The sequence below is a fragment of the Callorhinus ursinus genome, unplaced genomic scaffold (assembly GCF_003265705.2).
Source record: "Callorhinus ursinus isolate GAN/ISIS: 27379988/994484 unplaced genomic scaffold, GSC_fseal_2.0 scaffold58, whole genome shotgun sequence".
In the NCBI taxonomy this organism is placed as follows: Eukaryota; Metazoa; Chordata; class Mammalia; order Carnivora; family Otariidae; genus Callorhinus; species Callorhinus ursinus.
Genome location: NW_027397120.1, coordinates 965,323 through 990,595, shown reverse-complemented (window position 1 = coordinate 990,595; position 25,273 = coordinate 965,323). Strand labels below are relative to the sequence as shown.

At 59.2% G+C, this 25,273-nt stretch overlaps 1 protein-coding gene across 6 annotated transcripts in view; it reads left to right on the top strand.

Moving 5' to 3' along the window:
• Positions 1 to 25,273, top strand: part of INPP5A (inositol polyphosphate-5-phosphatase A) — a 174,083-nt gene that overhangs the window by 57,311 nt on the left and 91,499 nt on the right. For all 6 annotated transcript variants that reach the window (XM_073884739.1, XM_025880123.2, XM_073884737.1 and 3 more), the window contains exons 3-4: positions 12,602 to 12,702; positions 16,211 to 16,298. In XM_073884739.1, the coding sequence (XP_073740840.1) occupies positions 12,602 to 12,702; positions 16,211 to 16,298 (189 nt within the window). The remainder of the gene's footprint in view (positions 1 to 12,601; positions 12,703 to 16,210; positions 16,299 to 25,273) is intronic.

Sequence of the window (25,273 nt, the reverse complement as noted above, 5' to 3'; positions counted from 1 at the left end):
TTTTGGTAGAAGCCTGCAAAATACGTCTAAAATTTTATATGGGAAGACAAAGGAACTAGAATAGCCAAAAGTTTAGGGACTCACAGTTTCTCATTTCAAGGTTTATTGTAAAGTAACGGGAGGACAGAAGGACAGAGTTCCATCAGTGGAACAGAAATAAACCCAGGAGTATGGCCCGGCGATCGGCCCGGGCTGACCACAGTTCCTGAGAGAAAGGGACACGTGTTCAGCAGATGGTGCTGGGAAATTGGACGTCTGTCGTTCCCCACACAGACGCAAATTTTCTATACTTTCCATCGTACACAAAGATTAAAGTAAGCTGTGGACCTAAATATAAAACTTAAAATTATAAAAGTTCTGGAAGAAATTTTAGGAGAAAATCCTTGTGACCTTGAATTAGGCAAAGATTTCTTAGACGCACCAAAAGCACAATTCATAAGAAAAAAAAAACTGACGAATTAGAATTCATCATAATTAGGAACTGGCCAAACCCTGGGGAGAGGTCAGCTGCGTGAGACCTTTGGCTGTGGTGCGGCAGCTGGTCTGGAGAAGTCGGGTGTAGGGCACGCTGCCCGGGCTGGACCGTGGGCCTGCAGTGGCAGAGGGCGGGGACAGGCGTGGCTCGGGATGAGGGCCTGGCCTGTGACCCGGGGGCTTTGTTGCCGGTGCTGATTGAGACATTGTTGTCCCGCGGGTCACAGCGCTCTGTGGATTAGATTAGCAGCCCCAGTGCGCTCTCGGGGAGCGTGGACGGTGCTTTTCTACAAGTTAATCTCAGATAGAAGCTCTGAAAGCAGAGCTGATGACGTGCCTCACCTCCTGACATGCACTCCTGTCTGCACGTCCGTGGGCACAGCCTAGGGCTCCGAGCCTGCCTTACCTCCCCAGTAAGAGACAGCATGGCAGCCCAGGGCTGATGGGCCACCCCCTCCTGGCTGTGTGGCTCCGGGCAAGGGCGGACGCTCTCTGTGCGCCTCACGGCCATGGCAACTACACCCTGAGGTCTCGTACGGGACAATGGAGGCATTGCTGGTAACACGCGGTGCCACTGCCTGGCCTGCTGTGAGCGTGGATTAAAGTGCCTGCTGGACCGCGGTGCACTGAGCGGTGGCCCTGCCCCCCCACCTGGCCTGTCCTGCGTGTGCTGGGGAGCGGGGGACAGAGCGCCCCAGCTGGCTGCGTGGGACTTCTCTTCCAGGTTCCGATAGTTGAAGGTCACCGAGGAAAGGACTGCTGGATCGGACTGCAAAACTGCGGTTTTTAAAAATTTTACGAAGAGGTCTTATAAATGAGGAAGAGTTTGTACAGCGCCAACAGGAGGGTGGCCAGAGTCCATCTTGTGGGACCGAGCCCCGCGCTGCCCAGGAGTGTCCTGAGAGCACATGGTACCAGATCTCTAGGCACAGGAGGGAATTAGCTTTAGTAACGTTTTGGGGAACCCAGCGTGTCCCTGCGTTAATACCTAGCACTCGGCCAGTGCAGTCAGGGGCCCCTCCCACCTGCCCTCTCGTGCCACCCCTGACGGGTTTTACACCCTCAACACGTTGCGATTTGCCCTGGCGCATTTTGGGCGCCACCGTGGCAGATGGGAGGGGAGAGACGCGGTGAGCCGCCCCTTGTCACTGTCCAGCCCAGCGGCGCTTCCGCATTCCTGTCTGCCGCTGACAGCCACAGAGGACCCATCTGGCTGCCGGCGCACACAGACGAGGCTGCGGGGATCTCGAAGCTGCTCTGACCCCCAACCCTGGTGCCTTCCCCCCCCCCCTGGGTGGGCGAGGGCATGCAGACCCTCACTCACAGCCATGGAGGCCCATCCTGCACTCCCAGACCCCGCCTCTCAGCCTCATGCCCACGGAACCTGGGAAGTAGCTCGTGATGTCGTGCCCTCGCAGGCCTTTGCGGCTGTGTTCAGTTCACATGTGTGACAACGGTTGGCTGTGGGATCCCAGGTGATTTCTAAGTTCGCGTTACCTACGTGCCCCCATTTCCTTCGGTCTCAAAGGGCTTGTCCAGGGTCGGTCCTTGCTGCTGAGCCATAGGTCCTTGCCAGGCTGGGCCCTTATTCCCCGGAGTACAGCGTGACCTGTGCTGTGGTCCCGCTCAGCAGATGAGGAAACTGAGGTGTGCTGAGTCAGGAGATGTGCCCAAGGCCACCCAGCCACAGGACGGGAGCCCCAGCCTCTGCAGTGCCAAAGGCTGGGCTGGCCACCAAGTCGGGAGGCCTGGGGTGAGTGAGGGGCAAGGTGGCCCGCAGGGCGCTAGGGATGGATGGGCAGGGTTCCACGACGCAGGGCAGCCGTTGGGAGGGGCTTGGGTGTGGCTTCCTGGCACCAGGCAGGGGGAGGAGGAGGTAGGAGGCAGGGAGGCTCAGGAGGGAACTGAGCCCTTCCGGTCGAGGGCCAGCCGCCTGCCGACAGATTGGGCCGCGTGAGGAAGGAGGAAGTTGGTTGGACCAGTGGGCAGGGGTGGGGCCTGTGGACCCAGTAGGAGACGGGAGTCCTCAGTTGCCTGGATCCAGGATCTGGGGTTCCTAGCAGCGTTGGTGGTAACCCCTATGGGAGCATTGGGACTGGAAGTGAGTCCTTAGTGCCCAGGACGGAGAGGAGGCACAGGGTCTGCTGGGGCCTGCTGGGCTCTGGAGAGTACTGACTCGAGTTCAGCGCAGGCCATTTGCTCAGGGGTAACGGGGAGGTTGGGAGGAGCAGGAGAGATGATCATTAGGGGTCCGGGAGGGGCAGGAGGGCAGCTGACCGGGAAGGTCAGAGCCAGGTGTGGGCCCTGGGAGTCTTTTAGGTCCTGGGATCACAGTCTCTTTCCAGCCGAAATGGCTCAACGAAGGGGCCTCATGGAAGTGGTGGGTGTGCGTTGGGAAGGGGTGCTGAGGTGTCTCGTGTGGTGACCGTGGGGCTGTGGCCGCTGCTGGCCCCTGGGGTCAGCGTAAAGCCAGGTGAGCACGGGTAAAGCAGCTGGGAGTCCTCACCGTATCTGCCAAGGACCCGGTTTGATCCTGCTCCCCATCTCAGTTGGGTGAACGTGCCTTTTAAGTTAAAACTGACCAGTTCCAGTAGAGCTTTGATGTCCTAAAGCAACAAGTTTTGTTTGAAATTGAATTGAATGTGAAGCGTGGGCTCCACATTCCTGGCTCTGTAATGGGAGCGGTCTCTTGCCCAGCCTCGCAGACCCGCGTGCACGTGTGCAGCACGGTGGCTTGTGCAGCCTCCGGGGGTGGTGGGTTGGTGTTTGCGGTCAGCTGTGGGCATGGCTGGGCTGCTGCCACGCACGGAGGAAACTCCAGCCTCACACGCTGGGGCGGCAGCCAGGCCGAACCCATCCTGGACGCAGAGCCTGAGTCCGGCCTCACACAGGCTCCGGAAGACCTCACGCTGGTCGGCTGGCGAGGCCACGAGGCTTGTGACCTTGTGTGTGCTGGCCGTGGGGGGAGGTGCTGGGCGGCCATGTGCACGCTGTGCACTGCGGGAGGGCACCCCATCAGGGCCGTGGGCAGCTGGGTCTGGGCTTCCTCCTGGGGACAGGCCCCTGGCCTCCACCCCCACCCACCCAGCACAGCCCCCACGCCCGGGGAGGGTGGCTGTGCCTGCAGAGGTCAAGCCCCTGCTGCCCCAGGCTGGAGGTGGGCAGAGGGTCTTCCAGATGAGCATGTTTTCCAAGTGGACTTGGTAAATAGCAGTGGTTTTTCTCTCGAGAAATTCTTTTGTCTCCTTTCTGCTCCTTATCTCGGCCACATCAGGCTTCCACTGGCCTGTGTGCAGGATGTGATTCCTTTTTAGGTCACTCAGATGCTCCTCTCTGCAGAAAGCCTAACAAGGCCTGGCTGTTGCTATTTTTAACACTGACTCTGGGCCTGCGGAGGGGCCGGTGGTTGGGCAAGGCTGCCTCGCGGCTTCCCTGGGCCACCTGCACAGCGTCCGGAGGGCTGCAAGCTGCGGTGGGTGCGTGTGTGCGTGAGTGATTCCTCAGGTGCTTTCTTACCCACGTTTCTAATTCACTCTTTTCCAAATATTTTTCTTGATCCTTCTGATGAAAGAACACATGTATTTTTATCAGAAGCTCCTTTTTTTTTTTTTTTGGTAGAATTTTGGTGAAGGAAGTATGTATGCGCTTTGGGCAGTGCCTTGCTTGCTGTCCAGGTGAAGCTACGCCAGTGTCACCATCAGGCGGGATGGGCCCGGCTGGGTGGAGGCCCTGCTGGGGCAGAGGCATGCGTCTGCTCACACTGACCTGCCTGCAGACTGGGACCACCTGGCCCTGTGTCGTTCACCGAGATGTGGTTCCCACCAGAAGTGACGCGAGCCTGCTCTCCCCCTGTGGGGGACTTTTCCTCTCTGTCCTCAAGGTGTCCCTGGCATCGGCCTGAAGGAATCCCTGCCCAGGATCATCCACGGTCCAGAGCTCCTTCCAGGGGGCCTGGCGCACCCTCCACACCGAGCTCTGTGCCCGAGGAGTGTGCGGTGGTGTCAAACCCACGCCACCAGTCAGGGGCTTCCTCTGTCCGGCTTGTGCTGAGTGCCAGACCCTGGCGTCCTCGCTGACCGCCCACAGCCACTGTCCGAGGCAGGCTGTCCAGGAGGTGCACGCTCAGGCAGCCCGGGGCATCAGGCACGGGGTGTCCGCCAGGAAGGACGGAGCAGGACTCCTTGCAAGCAGGTGTGCTTCCCGGAGAGCCCACGCGGCCACCCTGCCCGTGGCGAACCTGCTGCCCTGGCTGCTCTGTGCAGCATTACTAAAAATCCCGTAACTGAGTCAGTGACACAAAACCACAGATGACAGCTGCTCCTGCTCACCACATCCTAGTTACTTTACTGCATTTCACTGCCGGCCTCTCGGTTATTGGTGTCTGTAGGAGGAGAGAGCATCTCCCGAATTCCACGTTCAGTGCTGTCATGTCAGGAGCTTGGGCCACCGGGGCGTTTATGCCATGGAGACAGGTACATTCCACCAGTCGGGGTTTGTCCCCAGAGAGCCAGCTGTCAGGCCCCTGGCAGCTGCTAGCCCGACCCCAAGGACATGCGTGTCCCCCAGGGCAGTGGTTCCTGGGATCTGTTTTGTCACACGAGGACATGGCAGTGGAAGTGGCCCCGGGCCCCGGGGTGCGGTCTGGTAAGAGTACACAGTGGAGGGCGTGTTCTGGCATCGTCCAGCAGTGGGGAGCACAGCCCGTCCCCCTGTCTTCCACCTGCTGGGGGGCCGCCTGGCTTCCCTGCCAGGGCCATTTACAACTCTGTCTGCGAAGGCTTATGCTTGCCTCCTGAAGTCCCCACAGCTTCACTCACTTGCAGAGGAAATACTTTTTTTCTGTTAGTGAAAATTTTCACAGTATGTCACTAAAATTATGATTTCTAATGAGCTATTTTGAATTTCTCACCACGTGCCGTAATTACATCTGTTTTAAAATGAAGTTCTTAGCTCTTTGAGTGATAGGGTGACAGACGTCCAGGCTCTGAGCACAGGCACCTGCCCTCCCCTAAGAGCTGGCAAACAGAAGTGGTCTTCAAGCTGAGTTTCAGAGTGGGCGTCGACCAGAGACGGGGGGCCCCGGTTCCCCCTTGCCCTGCCATTAAGGAACCCGGGAAGATCAGAGACGGATGGATTGCCTTTCCCATCATCCCAACAGGCTCCCTGTGCAGCTCCGCAGCCCTGGGCGGTGGGCGGTTTCTAGCCTTGCTCCTACCGAGTTGAGTTAAACGACGACTGTGTTGAACAAACTCTTTATTATGTGAATTTAAAACGTGCATGAAGTAGAGGGAACAGAACGACATCCCTCGGTGCCCAGCAGCCTCGCTCACAGTTTCCAGCTCACGCCAGTCTGGTTGCGGTCGTGCCCTGTGGGGCACCCCGCCCCCCGCCCCCAGTCACTGAAGCGAAATCCAGGCAGCATGACGTCACGCATCAGCATGTCTGCGTGTGTCTCTGGAAGAACTGAAAGCGTCATCCGTGTCACTGTGACACCTATGAAGGTTGACGGGAGTCACTAAGTATTGGGTTAGGGTTCCCATGTTCCCGCTGTCCACTAATTCATGCACTGCTCGTATGCTGCAGTGGATCAGTATCTTGGTGGAAACTGAAATGTTTTCATAACTTTACGGAGGTGTGCTTGGCATACGGCGGACTTTGCAAGCTCGAGGCCGGCGGTGTGGCAGGTTCTGACCATCCTGGGAGGCTCGCGTGTCCACACAGCTCCCGGCAGCCTGTAACTGCTGCTCTGGGGCCCCTGTGCTGGGTGGCCGCTGCTTTGCTTTCTGCCCTTCGCTGTCCATCGGTCTGCATTTTCTAGATTTCCTTCCTCAGCGCGCTCCACGTGGTTTTGTCTGGGAGTCGTGGGGGCCCAGCAGCGGCCGCTCTGGGATGGCACGCAGGGGTGCGTGTGCTCTGCAGCCGCCTGGACTCGGCTCACGTCTGTTCCACCAGGGTGCTTGACTGTGTCACTGTCTTGTCTGCGTGTGTTTGTGGTGTACGTACATGCGTGTGTGCGCGCACGCCTGTGTGCGCTGTGTCTCGTGTGTGCATGCACACGCACATGTGTGTACATGTGTGTGCTCTTGTCTACACTGGCACATCGGCACTCTTGCCGTGTAGACGGTGTGGCCTGCAGAGCCGAAAGCACTGATGTGGCTGTCCACAGAAAGCGTTTGCGCACGTGCTCTAGGTGGAATCCATAGATGTCCGTCTGTTGAAAACTGTTTTTCCGTGCCTCTGACGTTTGAAGGACGCTTGCTGGGTGTGCATGTCCCTGGCTCACACTTGATCTCACTGAGGCTTTCAGAGAGGTTGTCCCATTGTTGCCTGGTTCGCGTGTTGGTTCTGGCCAGTGCACGTGTGACCCGTTTGGCTTTCCCCGCGGATCTTTGTCCCTGGAGACGTGTGCTGCACCTGTGGGGTCTGATCCATCTGCCGGCCTGTGAATTGGGGTGGGTCGTGTGGGTGAACCTTCTCAGAGGCTCAGGAAGCCCTTCCAGGCACAAGTTCAGGGCTGTCTTTCTGGGGAAGTTTCCTTGGATTATGATTTTAAAGATTAGCTCTGATCTGATGTTTCTTCCCGCAGGGACTGGTGGCTGTCTTGCCCGGCTCCTCTCCCCCCTCCCCCCTCTCCCCTCTCACCCTCTCTCCTTCCCCCCTCCCCTGCCTGGCCCCTCTCCCCCCCCCGCCCCACCCCTCTCTCCTCTCCCCTTCATCGCAGCTTCTCCCTTGGGTGCTTTGTCATCTGTTCTCTTCTATGAGGATTTTGTCTTCTTCCATTTCTTTCCTGAGGTTAATGTCATTTCTTTCTCTTTGTTTTTGGTCCATTTCTGGTTGAGTTTTGAGCTTCTGATTCCTGTTCTCAGATGGCGATTTGAGTGTATTTAATTCTTTTGCAGCGTGGCTGGTCCGTTGTGCTCAGTGGTCCTGGGTTGGGGTGGATCGGACCTCCTGTCTCCGTAGACTCCTTTCCCGCCTGGCCAGCAGAAGGAGGCTTGTGCAGGTTCCCAGCCCAACAGCACCCCCTTCTGTCCGCCCAGCAAAGTGCAGGCCCATCAGGGCTGCTAGCGGCCCGCGAGTCTGTCCGTGGTGAACGCCGTACTCTCCTGGCTCTCTTCTGTCCACCAGCCCGTTTCCCCTTCCTTCCCTTTCTCCTCGGTCAGCAGCTGCCCAGGGCCGCCTCCCCTCCTTTCTGTCCCCTTTCTGCTCCACAAGCCCCGTCCTTCCCTGGCCACATGTCAGGCCTGCCTCGGCCTGGCCCAGGTGTCCACAGGCACGTGGCATGTTGTTGGGTGCTGGCCGCCAGGTCCCCGGGCCGTGTGTCCTTGGGCCCCTAAGCAGGGTGTTCCTGCCCCAGCTCCTGGCGGCCTCCATCCGCTCTGTGCTTCAGGAGTTTGGCGTTTTCAGATTGCACACACGTTTGAAACCACGCAGTGCTTGTCTGTGTCATCCCACTTAGCGGGACACCCTCTATTCTGCTCCCGGGGTCTCTCCCTCATCTGTGCAAAGGGACGTTCCCGTGAGGACAGACTCGTCCTCCTCTGTCTAGAGACCCTCCTGGTACGAGAAAGGCGGGTGGATTCTTGCATCCATGTCTTCAGGCACTGAGGACTGAAGGAAGCTCCTGGCTATCCTAGAGTCCGAGCCGGCCGCATCAGCGAGAAAGGGGCCAAGCGGCCCATGGAAAGTGCCCGGGGGTTCTGCACACGCTGCACACCTCCCCTCTTGGGAAGCAGCTCCCTCCCACGGGCTGTGGCGCCCCCCCCCCAGGTGGCCACCATCAGGGGTCCTGCGGGAGCCTGTCCACAGAAGAACAGGTGTGCTTTCCCTCAAGACGGCCAGCCGTCGCTCCCAAGGAAGGATAGACTGCCCACATCTGCAGCGCACAATTAAATGTTATTTTTGCTGATTTTGAATGAAAAATAAATTCCCTTTCAGAGGAATATCCCGATTCCAAGACGGCCAACGAGTGGATGTTTTGGTGTCATCATGAGCGCACAGACACAAACGTGTTTTCATTTGAGTCCATGTTAGGCACTAATCGCCTGTCCCGGCCGGGACTTGTGCTGTTGGGCGAGGCTGTAGCTGCTCACAGGCAGCCACGGGGTCTGCCTGTGGCCCAGCTGACCGCGTCAGGCTGCTCACGGCCGTGGCTCTGCTCCCGCGGTGGCCAGAGAGCGGGGCGAGGACTCTTGTTGCAAGCTCCCTGAGCATGGCGACACGTTCGTCTCTAGTCGGTGGATGGAGAGCCGGCCTACTGTTGCCGGGAGTGTGATTTGTGGGGTCGAGACACCGTCTGCTGCCATTTGCAGCTGAGCTCTTTGCAGGGTCGTTTGTTACTTCTCTTCTAAAACTTTTCATGATAAAGGTCTTGTTTTAATAACTGCTTTCAAATGACACACGACCCTTCATCTGTAAACGTCACATTTCTGCATAGCGTCTTCTGAGTGTAGGGGACAGTGTGTACTCTTGGGCTTCGCTAGTGCTGGAGGCGGCACCCAGGGGCCTGGTCCGTCCTAACGTGCAGCCAGACACGTCCAGCGCTTGATGAATGACGCAGGGCTCCTCCATCGTGGGTGTGCGGGGTGCGCGGTCTGGGGGGACAGTGGGCATGGAGGGCAGCCAGTGAGCACATGGGGCAGGAGGTAGGAGAAGCGTCCTGGGAGTCCAGCGGGGAATTGGTGGCCTCCCTGGGGGCATCGCGGGGGGTATCTGCAAAAGGAACCGCCTCTGGAGGCCTGAGGAGCTGGTGGGGGTGGAGGGTGCAGAGCTGCTGAGTAAAGCCAGGCGACGGCCGCAGGGGCAACGTCTGGAACCTCGGAACGCGAGCCGCACCTCTGGTTCTGCTCCCAGGTGCGCCCGGTTCCTGTGGGGCCCCGCTGCTGTGTGCAGAAGCCCCCGCAGCCTGTGTGAGCCCCTGTGCGTCCCGGTGCCGCCCTCGACCAGTGCTCCCTGGGCATGCCTGCCCCCCCCCACCAGCCCTGCGCCTCCCGCGGGTGGCCTCTCAAGTGTGCCTGTCTGAAACCCATAGTGGCTTTGAGGGAGTCCAGGCTGCCCTGGTGTAAATGAATGGGATCTTTGTGGATGGCTGAATGAGAGTGTGTTTACGGCTCGGATACGTATTTCTCCACGTGGAGGGGCCACACCACACCGATTGTGCCCACCGATGAAGTTCAGGGTGATCATTCCACGGCCTGTGCCTGGAGCGGTGCCAGCGTGGGGAGACACGGCGTCGGTGCCCGCGTCATCAGAGCTGAGCTGTGCTTGTCAGAGAGTGTCCTGGGGTCACTGCTCAGAGCATGTTGCCGCCAACGGAGGTCCCAGAGATAAAATCATGGGAGTCGCTTTTTTGGCTGTTCATTTAAACTTATGATTAGTTAAAATTTAGTTTCAAATATGATAAATTTAATTTGGAAAATCATTGTTTTCCATCCAGGATATGTTGAACGTAGGTCTTTCCTGCCCTAGAAGTATGGCTCATCAGGGTGCGGTGTTGTGCGTGGGGCAGGTTCAGAGACTGGAGGCCAGGCAGAGCACCGTGGACCGCAGCACGTCCTAAGTAGCGCTATGGGACGCCGTTGGCCAGGTGTGTGGTCCCAGGACAGATCACCAGGTGTTTGGGTCTGGGTCTAAGACCTCGAATGAAGTGGAGGGGCAGGAGGTGGAGAAACGGAAGGCGCGGCTGCCCGCATGGCTGCAGGCTGAGGTGCGTCAGGATAGGCTTGGAGGTGCTGTGACAAATGCTGGAAGGCATGTGTCACTGACCTCACAGCACCGATCCTCTAAATGTCCTGTACCCTCGTGAGTTTGGGGCTGCTGCCAACCCAACAGTGAGGAAGCAGGGGCCAGGACCAGCACCTTCTGGACACATCTCATCCACGGTGAGGCCCTGTCGCCCGGAAGAGGTGCACGCTGTGGGCAAGCTGCTGTCTGGGCCTCACAGGGTGGCCCAGCCACTCTGGAGAGAGGGGAGTCCCTCGGGGGTGAGGTCACGTGGCCAGGCCCTGCCCAGAGCAGCAGGGGGAGGGAGAGGAGGGCCCAGCTTGAGTAGAAGGATGGTTAGGAGGGTCCTGCAGGCTGGAGAGCACAAACTGCTGTGCGACAGACAGATGGACGGTTTCTGGGTCAGGGACTCAGGGCTGGCTTGCGTGGCTGTTCTGGCCTGGGCCTGTCCTCGAGGACCTGCCGCTCACCCAGGTTCCTCCGGAGCGAGCATCCTCAGGCCGAGGGCGAGAGGCCCAGGGAGGAGCAGCGAGTGTGGCCACCGTGACCCTCCACGCCCTCACCTGTGCCTGTCTCAGACAGTGCTGCGTCCAGCCCACACCAGGGAGGGGGCGGCCCTGCATCTCAGGGCACCTTTCAAAACCGCCGTCCTGGCTGATGAGTGAGGCCTTCTGGAGGGGTGTGGAGTGCGGGAGAGGAGCCCTGCCAGTTTAGGAGAACGAAGGGAAAGCAGTGTCCTTTCATCAGAGTCTTTAGTCTGTGCCAAGGGCTTTGCTAACCCATGGTCTTCAGACCCAGACCGTCCGAGGTCACGACCCCACGGTATGTCCTTGAAACAGAGGCTTGGCCTGGGAGGGTGGGGGCTGCTGTAGATGGAGGTGCAGACTGGTGGGGGCCGGTGCCCAGACGGACGCCCTTGCCACACTCATTCTGCACACCCTGAAGCCCCTGCTGCTTGAGTCCATCCCACGGGTGGCCACTGAGGGCGTGGATGTGTCAGGGGCATGTCCAGAGCCCCGGCACTTCCAGCCATCTTCCCTTTTGGATTCTGAGTGATGGGGGCCAAGCGGAGGCTGCTCCTGTCCAGGCAGAACATTGCTGGGCCGCTGGGGTTGAGGCCTATGACTGATGTCGTTGAGGCAGAGGGCTGGCACGGCAGCTCCTTTGTCCAGGCCGACCCTGAGGCCTTGTCTGTGTTCTGAAGATACGTGGGCAGTTCTGGAACCTGACCCAGCCCTCTGCCACCCTGGCCCAGCAAGACAGACACGGAGTCGTGCGTCCATGGACCGTGTGGCAAATGCCGTCTCTGTTGTCACTGCAGAGTAGTCTGTTTGGAGAATCTTCGTGCCTGAGTGGACAGGCTGGTCCTCTGGGAAGAGCGTTGGGCTGTGCTGCTGAGGAGAAGTGCACTGTGTAGGGCGGCCTCGGGGTCAAGAGCCTGTCAGGTGCTGGGGTGCCCACGCCAGTGCCCACCAGGGTGTGATTCCCAAAACTGGTATCTCCGTTGTTCCTCCTCAGGGAGGTGCGCCGTCCTGTGGGAATGCCGTGAACTCTATCTGAGCGCACCTGCTGAGGGGCGCTGGGCAGCTTGGCATCCCAGTCGCTTGGGTGTTCCTGAGTTTGGCGCACACGAGAGGTGTGTGGCCTGGCTCCCTGTCCTTCCGGCAGGGCTCACCGTGCTGCCCTCCGTGTGCGACACCGGAGGGCCTGTCCCCTGCCCCGGCCCCATTCCAGGTCGCATGTTTCTGCCAGCCTGAGCCCTGCGGGGGTTTGGCAGTGGGAGGTGCTCATGCTTGTGTGTGATGGGACTCGGGAACTGCCTTACTGAGCCCGTTTTCAAGGAACCAAGAGCAAGCGGGGAGCAGCTTACTCAAGCACGGATGCTTCTCCCACTCCGCTTAAATGCGTCTCCTGTCAGAATTTCTTCACTTTTTTAATAGATCCGAGCTCTGGGTTGTGTGTTTATGTCCCAGCCGAGAACCGGTGGGCTACGCTGCACGCCGCCTGCCAGTTGAGCGGCCACCACCGCTGTGCCGTGCTTCCCGGCCGCGCTGTGGGCCATTCATTCCCTGGTGCACGGCGTGCAGGCCTGGCGCCCACGCCTCATCCCCTGTGCCCAGCCCTCCAGCTCCCCTGTGGGCTCTGCCTGGCTGGATACTAGAAGCAGCTGCTTTCTGTCAGGGCTGCACAGCACCACCCACGTCCCTGAGGCTACAGATGGCTCACTGGCCACAGGGTCCCAGCCGGAAACAGTGTTGGGGGCTGGGTTGCCAGTGACGTCAGAGCACTTGTGTGGGGCCGGCCTCTGCGATGGTGCATTTGGGGAGGCAGCCGCCTCCTGCACAGGGTGCGTGTGCGGCCTGCGGAGCCTCTGACGGCCTGTGTCCTGCGCTTCCCTCCCCAGGTCGTGCACACGCACAAGCCGCACTTCATGGCTCTGCACTGCCAGGAGTTTGGAGGGAAGAACTACGAGGCCTCCATGTCCCACGTGGACAAGTTTGTCAAGTAAGTCCCCGCGGTGTGCGCCCGCCCTTCCCAGAACTCGGTGCCCCTGGGGGGGCGGGGCGGAGGGGAAGAGCGCAGCCCTGGGGGGGCGGGGTGGAGGGGAAGAGCGTGCCCCTAGTGGGGGGGGGCGGAGGGGAAGAGCGCGCCCCTGGGGGGCATGGAGGGTAATAGAGCGCCCCTGGAGCTGGCGGAGGGTGACAGTGCGCCCCTGGGGGTGTGCACATGCAAGGTGATGGTGGCACCTTGGGCCTGGAGACTTCAGCCCTGGGTCCAGGTGGAGTGTCCCATCTGTGGGATGGTTGCCATCCTGCCCTTGTTGTGGGTGGACAGACAGATGGACATCCAGCAGCTCACAGCTGTGTTTGTCACAGTGGGATGGGGACGGAGTGCAGTCGTCTTTGGGGAGTGAGATCTTTGTCATCGGGAGGAAGTAGCCACAGGCATGTGCTGAACGCCGCACGCACACCCTGCCGCCCTGTGGAGGAGAGGACCCCCCAGTGCTGCTGGGACTGGGCGCCAGGGCATCCGCACGGCCCAGGAGGTGGACCCACGGGGGCTGGGCTGGAAGCAGGCTTGTGAGGCCCGGCGCTGAGAAGCAGGGTCTCCATCTAGCTGTTGGTGGCAGGAGCGGCTGTGGCGCCTGCCTTCCTTCTGCCCGTGGCCCGAGTGCCCAGGACTCCTCTCTGCCCCCAGGCACCACTATGCCTGCCTTCCGTGTCCCCTGGATGTGGCCTTGTCCACGCCCCAGCCGTGGACTCCGGGCACCGTGAGCGCTCCTGCCAGCAGTGTGAGGTGACACTTGCTGACTTCCAAGGCTGGTCACTGAAGGCCACCGTGCCCTCAGGGAGCTGTGTGTGGGCCTCTGGGTCTGCACTCAGAGCCCTGGTGCCTGCCGCGTGGCCAGAGGCCACGGGCGGAGGGCTTCAGCTGCTGTCACCTCGCTCAGTCCTGATCGGGGCCCCTGACATTGTGGGTGGACACAAGCCATCCATGTTTTCAGTTGTTAAACTGGGGGTAATGTGCTATTTTCCCAAAACAAGGTAATTTTAAGGCTATTTTTATCAAAATGTTTTTCTTTTTTTAAACTTAAACTAATATTAAGATTATGTGGGAGAGCAAGGGGATATAGCTAAATAGTCACAAATGCCCAAAATAATACTAAAGAAGCATGAGGTGGGCGTCCCCCTGGCCCGAGCTGCAGGCTCCTTGGGACACAGTGAGGGCAGGGCTAGGGGTGCAGGGTGGGGATGGGCTGCGGGAGGACCCCTGCCCCGCATCACCCGGCCGTGTGCAGCCGGCCATGAGCCGCATCGCGGGTGTCTTTGCGTGAGGTGACACTGGACGCCCCCCCCCCCGCCCTGCACACGAATCTTAGCCCTGTCACTGAGTAGATGTCAAACGCAGTCCTAACAACGCTGAGACTAAATGAAGGACGAGGTGTCTGCAGCTCTGGGGCAGGGAGAGATTTCTTAAAAAGGTGCAACAAGAGTCACCTACAAAGAAGATTGACAAATTTGTTAAATGATGAATGATAATATGAAAATTATCAAAGAAAAGACACTGTACACGAAGTAAATGTTTAGCCACACCTGGGAAGGACAGCTGCCACACAGCTGAGTGACAAAGCCAGCACTTGAGAACATAAGAGGGCCCCAGAGGCTGTGAGAAGGACCCCGTGGAAAGAGCCAGGCATTTCCCGGAGGGGGCCCTGCACCCATCCCAGCCCCCCCCCCCCGGCCCCCCGCCCCCCCCCCGAGTCCGCATCCCTGCCCCACATCCGGGTCCCAGCCCCCGCCCCCCGGCCCCTCGCCCCCACCCTGTGTCCCCACCCTGCCCCCGTGTCCCTGCCCCCCACGTGCAGACGTGTGACTTCTGCCGGCCCCCTGCCGTCCTGGCACTGCCGTCAGGTTCTTTCTACTCCTACCCACACCATATGGGACACGCTATTGCTCGGTTTGCTCTAAACTGTTAGCTTTTTAAAAAGATGAGGAAGTGAGAGAAGACGGCGTATATTCTGACCACTTTCTCTGTCGGTTCTCTCGCGGAGACGCGGTTTCTGTCTGCTACCATGTTCCTTCAGCCTGAGGGCTTTCTGTGACGTTCATCTGCACACAGTCACTGGTAACAAGTTCTCAGCTTTGGTTTGTCTGAAGACAGTCTTTGTCTTCAGGTTGGAAAGAGGTCTTGTTGTGAATGGAACTCGGGCTTGCCGGCGTTTCTGTGTTCGTCCTTAAAGGACATCATTGCGCTGTCCTGTGTCATGTGGTTTCTGACGGGGCCTGGGCTGTTGTCCTTGTCTCCATTTTTGGTGTATAATGTGTCTTTTCCCTGATTGCGGGATTTTGTCTTCCTGACTGGTTTGCAGCAACTTGATTCTGTCATGTTTTAGTTTGATTTCCCTTGTATTTGTCTTGCATGAGGTTCTAATTCTAATCAAATCTGGAAAAAGTTTGTCTCCTATTTCCTTAAAAATTTTCCTCCTTGCCCTCTCTTGTTCTCCGAGCCCGGCTCCTGGGGTTGGTTGTGTGGCATCAGCCAGGTCCCCTCGGCACTTGCAGCTCGTTTTCCTCTAGCTTTGCTTCAGTTTGGGCAGTTTCTGTCGCTGTGTCCTGTAGTCACTGATCTTGCTTGTTTGTTTCATTAGATTTTCACCTGTGTTTACGTCCACCCAGCTGGAGACGTTTGGTTTGTGGTTTTAGTTTTTGCCTTTCCTCACATTTATGTTTTCCTTGAAATCTTTGATCATATTTACAGTACCTGCTTCCGGGCACCTTTCAGCTAATTTTTGTCCTTCTTGACCCATCCCTGTTGACTGCTTTTTTGTAGATTGTGGGTCATATTTTGCTGCTTCTTTGCACGCCAAGTTAATTTTTACATGGCGCCAGGTGTAATGACCGTTAGGGTGGCGTTTCGTGTCTGAACCTTGCGTCCTGCCCCGGATGCGTCCGAGGTTCGTTCCTGCGGGCGGCGAAGCGCTGGACGGTCCATTTGACCCTCTTCCCTTCTTTTCTGTGTGCGTTCCGGTTTGCCTCTTAGAGCTGGAGCCCCTCTTCCGTGTGAGCTACATGCTGGCAGCTCCCAGGGCACCGTGCCCCTGCCCCCGCTGCCGCCGAGCTGGCAGGAGGGGCGGAGGGGGGCCCTCAGCGGTGGGGCTGGCGGGTAAGTGGGGAGGCCTCCCGCCGCCGCTCTGGTGTGTCCAACGGGGCTCTGGGGGCAGTGGCCACCTTTCCAGCCACATTTGCTGAGATGATGGAGAGGTGCTCACTGAAGCTTTTCCTGGTCGTGAAAGGAGACAGTGAGAAGAACAGCCCGGGGGAGCCCTCTCATGGGTGTTCAGAGACCCTCCTTTGTGTCGTGAGGCACCAGCAGCCTGCTTGCGATGCCCATCCCCGCCCTGATGACGAGCAGCCCTCGCCTGCCCTGAGCACACAGTGGGTCTTAGTTTCTGGCCCCCCGACCGCTGGTCCTGTGTGGTTTGTGCGCTAAAGAACTCACTTTTCCCTTCCAGAGAGCTGCTGTCCAGTGACGCGATGAAGGAGTACAACCGGGCCCGCGTCTACCTGGACGAGAACTTCAAATCCCAGGAGCACTTCACAGTGAGTGCACTTCTGTGCCCCGGGGTTGGCTCTGGGCCGGCGGTGTGTCTGTGGGAGCTGCCCCTCCCTGACGAAGTGACCGCTGAGGGCCCCTCTCTGTGGCAGAACACACGGCCATGCCCAAATTGGAATGTCAGTGGCACGGACGGGTTCCACGGGAGGGGGGCAGCCAAGAAGGGGCCCAGGGCCGTGGCCTGTGGGCTGAGGAGGGCGAGTTAGGGGCTCCTTACAGAGATGAGGGGTTACACCCATTCTGGATCTGTTCTGCAGAGTTGCTGGTGCCTGCTCCTGCTCATAGGGTGCAGGCTGGTCCCTTTGTGAGCCCAAGCAGCCCTCTATGGGGGTCTGGCCTCCCCGGCAGGGAAGCGGGACAGAGACCTGTCCTTTCTGTGCAAGAGTTGTTGGTCTGGGGGACAGTGGACACCCGGAAAGGGGGCCCTGCTGGGGTGCAGCGGCTGTGGGAGGCACAGGTGATGAGGGCTGAGGCTTCTTGCAGGAACATGTGTTGTGAGTTTGGAGTAGCTGGTTGTTGGCTCAGAGGACTATGGCCTCATGGTCCCCATCTTTGGGGAAGCCTCAGAGCTGCTTGGTTAGTTCAGTTTCCTTGGTGTTCTGTTCCCGGAGCCCTTCCCCTGACATCTGTCATGCTGCCAGGAGCCTGGTGTGCAGCAGGGGGTGTGGGTTGGGGGTGCCTGTGTGCCAAGGGCGGGCAGGGCTGGGGAGTAGCACGTGGTTAGAAAGATCAGTTCTCAGTCTTTAAATTTGGGGCATCTGTGCCAGTTCAGTGGTGTCTTCTGTGGCTGAGATGGTCGTTGTCCTCGGGCACACCCACCCTCCACCACACTCACCGGCGGCCTTCCTGCCAGCTGTGGCAGCCTCAGGTCACAGCCCCCACGCCCGCTGCCTTCCTGCCTCGGCCCACTGGCCGCCTGCTCTCCGCCACCCTCGCCAGAAAAACACCCTCGACCTCCTGCTGCCCCATTCTGTGACCCAACCTCTGCTTCCGTCGGGACTTGTGCAGATGAGAAGCATGGTAGCTGGAATGAAAGATGCACCGGGTGGGTGGACAGTGGGCCAGACGCTGCAGAGGAAAAGGAGGGATAATCAAACGTGGGGCCCCAGCAGTGGGAACTATTCAGAATAAAATGGGACGTCCCTGCCCGGGCTGGCGCCTCCAGGGTGCCAGCACACGTGTAACTGGAACCCTAGCAGGACGGGAGACCGGAGATGGGCAGATACCCGAAGAATAATGGCTGAAATCTTTAAAAGTTTGATGAAGCGTGTAGGTGCGTAGATCCAGTTATCATCCCAAGTTTCCAGCCGAGGCTCATCACGACTGCACTGCAGACAGGCTGTGACGCTCCGTCATCCCCTGCCATCCTCAGCCTCTGGTCTCTGCCACGAGAGCCACCGCGGTCCATGGCAGTCATTGCTCACCTTCTCCTCATGGAAAATGTCCTCATGTCGGCACGGCCACTCTTCAGTGGAAGACTCGGTATTTTAAAAGTAGAACATGAAGGAGAACATGCCCTGCAAGCGCACGTTGAGGCACTGAGAGCATCTGCGTGGGTATCGCGGTTGGCCTCAGAGTGGGGAGCATCGCGGGGAGGGGGGCCTGTCATAGGGATGAGGAGGTCCGTCCTCAGGAGGACGTAGCTGGGTGGGGTGTGTGCCCAGTGTCAGAACTCGAGCATGCAGACAAGACCGCTGATGGCCAGTGGAACAGATCGGTGGCAGCGGGGGCTTCGACGTGTCCTGTCTCTGACTGGCGCCACAGGGGGACCGAGAACTGCTGCCCGCCGGTGTGACCCCTGCTGCTGGTGGGACAGCGACCGGAGAAGCAGCCACAGAAAAGGCTCGTTGCACACTGCAGGGCGTGGTCAGCCACCATGGGACCAGGCAGGGTGGCTGCCACCTTCTGTTAGGTTTCCTCAGAAACGTCTTTCAAAGTGAAGGTCAAGGAGACTTGGAAGAAGACTCTCGGGCAGACTCGCTGTGAGCAGCCCCACTGGGGTTCGGGCCATCCTGGGGGCCGCCTTTCCCAGGACCCTGCCTGTGCACAGGCTCTGGCCACTCCCAGCCTGGCTGTGGGGTCTCAGATCATATCGCTGTGGGATGCTCACATGTGCGTGGAAATCTGGCGTGAAGCCAAGACCACGCCTGTGTTCTCTGAGCACAGAGTAGGTAGATGAGAAATAAACGAAACAGTATCTGGAAGCTTCCCAGATATTTGGAAATAAACAGCAAAGTTGCAGATATCCCGGGAGTTAAGAGAACTTCACAGAGGAGATTGAAACGTGGGTCCGACGACATGAAAGACAAATCGAACCTTCAGGATTTGCAATGCACCTAAAGTGGCGCATAGAGGCGAATTTGTAGCATTAAATGCTTACGTTGGAAAATTTTAGAAATAAGAGCAAAGTAACCCAAAGCAGGCAGAAGAAAAGAAATAATAAAATAAGAGCAGAAATGTGTGACGAAGAAAACAGGGTAGAGAAAACCAGTGAAGTCAAGCAGGTACCATAGCAGGTTAGCGTGTCCAGTGAGCCTCACCGAGCAGGTCAGAGCCGTGGTGTTTGGGGAACAAGGCCATGGCTGTGGAGGTCAGGAGGCTCACCCGGGCTGAGCAGGGACCCGGCAGAGGCCAGCCTGTAGCCACTCAGGGTGAGGGGGTTAGCAAGTCCTCAGTAGACGGGCCGGCATACTGCTGAGAGAAGTGGGGTTCTCCCGGAGAGGCCTGGTGTCTGCAGCCATCTGTCTGTCTCTCTCATGCTCGCCTCTGGAAGTTTCCCGTATTTTCTTGAAATGCTCGCTGTCGCGTTCTCCAGTGTCCGCTCTGCGTCACTCCCATCCCCTGCTCATACACCTGCATTTCTGTCCCGCAAAAGTGCTCGCTTGGCTAAGAAGACAAGGGGCACAATGACAGCGGCCGTTGGACCCAGGAGGCTCTGCTTCGGTCTCCCACCACCCCGAGACTTATCTCAGAATGTCATTCTGCAGCTTGCAGTGGAAAACAAACACCTGGAAACAGGCACTCCCACAACTCAGCAGTTTCCTTGAAGAAATTACCGTTCTTGCAGACAGTTGAATATAAGGGTGGTCCTCAAAAAGTACGTGATGGCAAAAATTGGGAATAATTTTAAACACCAGAGGAAGAGATTTTCACACTGTGGGACAGCCATATGGCGGATTGCCTGGCACAGGGTGGCTGGGGAGGGGGACCTGCCTGCAGGCCCCCCAGGAGGAAGTGCAGAGGCTGGAGCCCACACTCTCACCCCTAGAGGATCTTGCCGTCCAGTTGGTGCATTGAAGTACTGAACGGTAATGTTGCGTCTAGTCTGTTCTTCAGCACACAGGTTTTCAAATTTAAAGCATCTGAGACCAGGTGCATCCAGGATCCATGGCATTTCAGTTAAAACTGGCAGCACTTTCTTCTCTGGGTCATAAATACAGGGATGGCATATTTGTGGGAGACACGGCCGTGGTGCTTGCTTCAAGCTTGAGACCGTGCTTGGGGGGGCCCATCGCTGGGTGGGACTGACCCAGCACAAGGCGGGAGCAGACGTGGGGACCCCAGGTCGGAGCCCCTGCAACCATGTCTGCGGAGGTGGACGGGATCGCACGGTGTGGGTGCCCCCGCGGCTGTGTCTGCTCGGGGGGGGCACACGGTGTGGGAGCCCCCGTGGCCATGTCTGGCCCATGCGCCCACGGTTTTGGGGGGATGGGCCAGAGGGCTTGGCTTGCCTGCTGCGGGGGTGGGCACTCTCCTGGCCCCACAGTGCTGTGGCCTGGCTTTCCTTCCGGTCCCCATCCTCTGGTAGGAGTGTGGGGTCTCCCCGCAGCCACAGTTCCATGTGAGGCATGTTAATGGCCACTGGGTAACCAGACGGTCATGTTTGACGGGTGGGAAGTGGTCGCTGATGCTCCAGATGCTGGAGCTCATCCTTGAGTTGGCACAGAGGTCCGTGCGTGTCTATCATCCCAGCTCGTAAGGAAGATGCTGATGGTTTGCGATGAAATCTTGCTTGACTCGTGGCCCCTGGCGCACCATGCCTCAGCATGCTGTGTGCTGGGGGCCTCTGGATGTCCCGGTAGAGGGGAGTCTGCACTCCCAGAGTCCTGGGCAGGGCTGGGCTGTGTGGCCACCCTCCCGCCCCAGCCTGTGGCCTCTGGCTGTCAGAGGGAGGAAAATTTAATTTTTACAAGATTAATAGTATTGGAGCAATATTTTTAGCTGAGTGTGGTTCAAATAATAGGCCATTAATTGAAAAAGGAAATTGAAATGAATTTATCTTGTACATAAATGCTGTCACAGGTATTAATAGGGATCAGAAAATAGTGGTCTGTTCCCAGAAAGAGGTTGAACCTGAAACTGCACCTGGTCTGTGAGCGTGACTGTGGGGGTCCGCGGTGCCGCAGAAGCGTGGGGGCCTGGACCGTGGGGGTCCGTGGTGCCGCAGAAGCGTGGGGGCCTGGACCGTGGGGGTCCGCGGTGCCGCAGAAGTGTGGGGGCCTGGACCGTGGGGGTCTGCGGTGCCGCAGAAGCGTGGGGGCCTGGACCGTGGGGGTCCGCGGTGCCGCAGAAGCGTGGGGGCCTGGACCGTGGGGGTCTGCGGTGCCGCAGAAGCGTGGGGGCCTGTACTGTGGGGGTCTGCGGTGCTGCAGAAGCGTGGGGGCCTGGACCGTGGGGATCCTCCGTGCTGCAGAAGTGTGGGGGCTGCGGCCTGGACTGTGGGGGTCCACCTGGCAGTGCTCTGGCCTGTGGCCTGGAGTGGAATGCAGCCCAAGGGGGCTCTGAGCTGGGGGGGGCTGCAGCCTGGGGGAGGCTCTGAGCTGGAGGGGGCTCTGGGCCTGGGGGGACTCGACCTGGGGAGCTTGGTGGGGCATCCTGCAGGCCGAGGCAGGAGCCCACAGATGCTTCTTGTCACCAGGAGATGGTGCCAAAGTAGCATTTGGTGTCTTGAGCTTTTGGTTCACATGCTCACAGGGCTTTTTTGGACTTAAAACATCAATGATTATGTTAAATTTTGTTTGCTCCTAAGAATCATGCTGGGGGGTCGTTTACTGAGACAGGAGGCTCACTTCATCCCGCCGGCTGTCCCCTGTGCAGCGACCTGGCTGCTGGCCCGGTCATCACCTGGCTTGCATTTCTCCTGCGAAGTCAATACCAGAAGTCGGCTTCTTCAGGGCGCTGCCAGGCTCCAGAAGGTGGGGCCCCGTCGGGACTCATGTGGACTCACGGGACTCATGTGACGTCCCTCGGGGCAGACTGAGGACCCTGGCCTGGGGCGTCCCCACAGCCATGTGTGAGCTGGACGAGTGGGCTGGGACTCACGTGCCACATCCGGGGTGGGGGCCCCTAGGTGCCCTCAAGCCCTTGCCTCCTACGGTGGCTGCCCTGGAGGTGCCGCTGCTGGTAACCTCGTTTCTGGCTCTCCACTGCCCTGCACCCCCAAACCCTGATGTCGCCCTGCCTGCCTGTTCTGGCCGAGGGCCTGGAGTCGGACCGCACATCCTGGGTGCTCAGTAAACATACTCTGAGTCCGTGAACGAGTCGGGGTCTTGGGGATGGGAGAGCCAGGATTTAGTTGTGCATGAGACATGGATGCCCCTCGTCCCTCACCGTGGGGTCCATGGCTGTGGGTGCGCCGGTATGAGCTCAAGGGAAGATAGAATGGAAGCCTTTCGGGGTTTAGATTTGTTGAAGACCACGGATCGGGCCTGGGGCCCCCACATTTGTAGATGGACTCATCCAGGGCAGGGCAGGGGTGTGCTGGAAGCCACATGGCAGCAAAGAAAGACCCCATGAGGAAGGGGGCTTGCCCCCAAGGTGCCTGGACGTCTGCCTGGATATTGCAGGCCGCTGCTTGATTGAACGCGGGGCCGACGGATGCCCTGGGAGCCCTCTCCCTGCGGGGGTGTTTTCCACAACAGAATGCTGAGTCCTTGTGTATCCTGGCGGGCTCTGAGCTCGTAACCTCCTGTTAAGGCTTTTGGATTTGCCCACAAAGAACCCAGGTGTCCCAGAGTTAATCCATAGCAGGTTGGAAGGCACTCCTGTTCTTGCCACATAGAAAAAGAACACCAGGTAGTGGGACTGAAGGTCAGCATCGCTGGTGCTGCACCAGGACTGGCCGAAGAGGAGACCAGGAGGTGCCCCTCCCAGTGGGACTGGACCCCCGGAGGCCGTCCGCCTGCTGCCTGCTCCCAGGTCCCTCCCAGGCACTGTGTGGTGAGATGCCACGTGACCCACCGTTCATGCTGGGGACAGACTGGAGGTCACTGGGGACACTGCAGCACCTGGTGGAGAAGCCAGTGGCCAACGCTCGGCACCCCTGGCTGATCCTGTGTCTGCAGGATCCCTGGGATGCCTACGCCTCATAGAACACGCATAAAACACGGGCAGGCATCACCGTCACTGGGGTGTCGCTCCCCAGGGATGGAGGCCCAGCGGTGCCCATCTTCTGGGAGGAGGTGGTGGCCACCTTGCCGCATGTCCTGCCCGGTCCCTCCTCCAGGGCCGGCAAACCCCCAGCCCTGCCCTCCGTGTGCACGCCCTTCCCCTGCTGCACACGGCCTCCTCCCCTTCCGTGGGGCCCTCCTTCCGCCGAAGAACCATCACCCATTCACGTGAGCTCCTGCTCGTGCCCCTGCCCCTGCTGCGTTGTGTGAAGACATTGTCGCATCCCCTCCGTACGTCCCTGGGGTCAGTGATTGAGTCCACACGGAGGAGTCTTAGAGTCAGGCAACGTGATGTGTAGAGATGATTCGTACACCCGCTCAGTTACAAGCATGGGCTCCAAGGTAGGTGGGACTCTCCAGACCGTGCCGGCTTCCTGGGACCTGGGCGCTCAGGTCCCCTGGCCCACGTGCAGGAGGTGTGCAGGACTGCCACGAGGCCTTGCCTGTCCAGGGGTCCAGGCTTAGGGAGGAGGGTCCTTAGAGGACATACGGAGCTCTGCACTTGCTGGGAGGGACCTGCTGCCGTCTGGATCATTGCAAGCATCCACCACTGCAGGCTGCACCTGGATTCCTGAAATGCACTGAAATGCTTCCCACAGGAAGCCTTCCAGGATTGGCCTACTGGGACGCTCCGCCTGGATTCTCAGGCACCCCGCCATCAGTCACGGTTGACTTCGCAGCAGCCGGGGGCACAGCCACACGGTCCGTGACACTGAGGAAGTGGCTGGTGAAGTTTTCCAGGCCTTCCGAGTGTCTATTGATCGGCGACCTGATAGCACAGGAATCGTGTCTCATTTCACGGGAGGAACATAGAAAACACATCACTTACCACCTGAAAAGCCGGAACGTCGATAGGGGATGTGAAGGTAACAGCTTTCCTATACTCTGGCCTCAGAAATGGCTAAATGAGGGAGAAATTACAAATTTGTTTTGGTGTAATTTCCTCGTCTTGCCTCTCACTGCGGGAGTGAGCCTCCCTGTCCTGCTGCTCGTTTGCGTGACGGGCAGGCCTGAGGGAGGGGCAGAGCGGGCTCATTTACCCGTGAGAATCCCAGGCCTCTCCGGCTGGTGAAGACCCCAAGGAGGCATGGCCAGAGGCCACCCCCATGGTCCCTTCCCTGCCCCAGTGACCCCATCCTGCCCTCAGTGGGTGACCTGCGAGGGGGAGGAACAGGAGGATGGGGGGCTCCCGAAGCAGGACATGCCAGCTGGCCCGGGCACCCCACACGCCATGGCCGGGGCCAAGTACCCTGGGGAGCCCCTGGGTTTCTGGGACTGCGGCGCTCTTGAATGTAAGGCTGCGGGTGAGCGGGTGAGTGGGCTCACTCAGTGGCTTTCTCTCTGCAGCACCGGCTCAGTGGTCAACACAGATCAGGCCGTGTTTTGGTGGAGAAGCTGGAGGTGGTGGGCACCCTGGCTCCAGGCTGCACGCTGCAGGGCGTGGAGGCAGCCGGGGACAGGACCCCACAGGGCCTCTGAAACCCCGGCCACGTGGATGGCCAGGCAGGGAAGAGTGGGGGGCCGTCCCCATGGGCCGCCCGGGCCACGTCTGCCGCAGGAGGGCGGCACAGACACCATGGCCATCCCAGCCAGTGCCTGTTGTGTGGCCGGCGGCCTCAGATGCGTGTGTGCAGCAGCTGGGCCCAAACCTGGGTGTTGCGTCTGCTGAGCAGACCGGACACGCCCTTGGGGGCAGGCAGGTGCAGGCAGGACCGGCATAGGCCATCCTTGTTGGCACTGGGCTGGTGTCTGCACAGCCGGCAGCCCGGGAGCGAAGCCGTCTCACTGGGGCACAAGTTGTGGGCCCCTCGGAGAGTTTGAAAGGCTGTGAATGCTCCCAGGCAGTGGCTGTCCAGAGCTGGACACTTGTCCTTGGGGCCTTGCTGCACTCAGAGCACACGGGGTCAGTGGAGAGCGCTTTTGTGACCACAGGGCTTCCTTTACACGTGCAAGCTGACTTCTCCTCGAAGCTCTAAAAGTGGGGTTCCTTCGGGGCAGAGGGGTCTGAAGCCAGAGTCGTGTCTGTGTCCCTTAGCAACGGGAACTTGGCATCACCTAGAGGCCCCAGGAAAGTGTGCCGGCTGTGGAGCAGGCTCCCCGGGCTCCGAGCCCACAGTGGGGAGACCAGATGCCTCTGCTGCCCATGATGTCCCAGCCAGCACCTTCAGCCCTTGGCTGATTTGGTTCCTGGAAAGAGGTGCACAGGTGAGTTTCTTTTCTGTGAGGTCACCGTGGTTTTCCGGGAGCATGGCTTCATTGTGTGCAGGGGAAGCCGGGGAGAAGACTGCAGGTGCCCCCTGAAGACTCCTCTGCAGGAGGCATCTCCCCCTCCCTGGCCTAAAAGTTTTGTTTCACAAACCCACCCTGTCCCAGGGAAGTCCAGTGGCTGCTTTGTTCCTCCCCCCTATAGTGAGACCATGCAGCCTGGGGGTAGGCCCTGGGGCCTGAAGGGCCCCGTCCTCCCCGGGAGGGCCCCGTCCACCCCAGGAGGGCCCCGTCCACCCCAGGAGGGC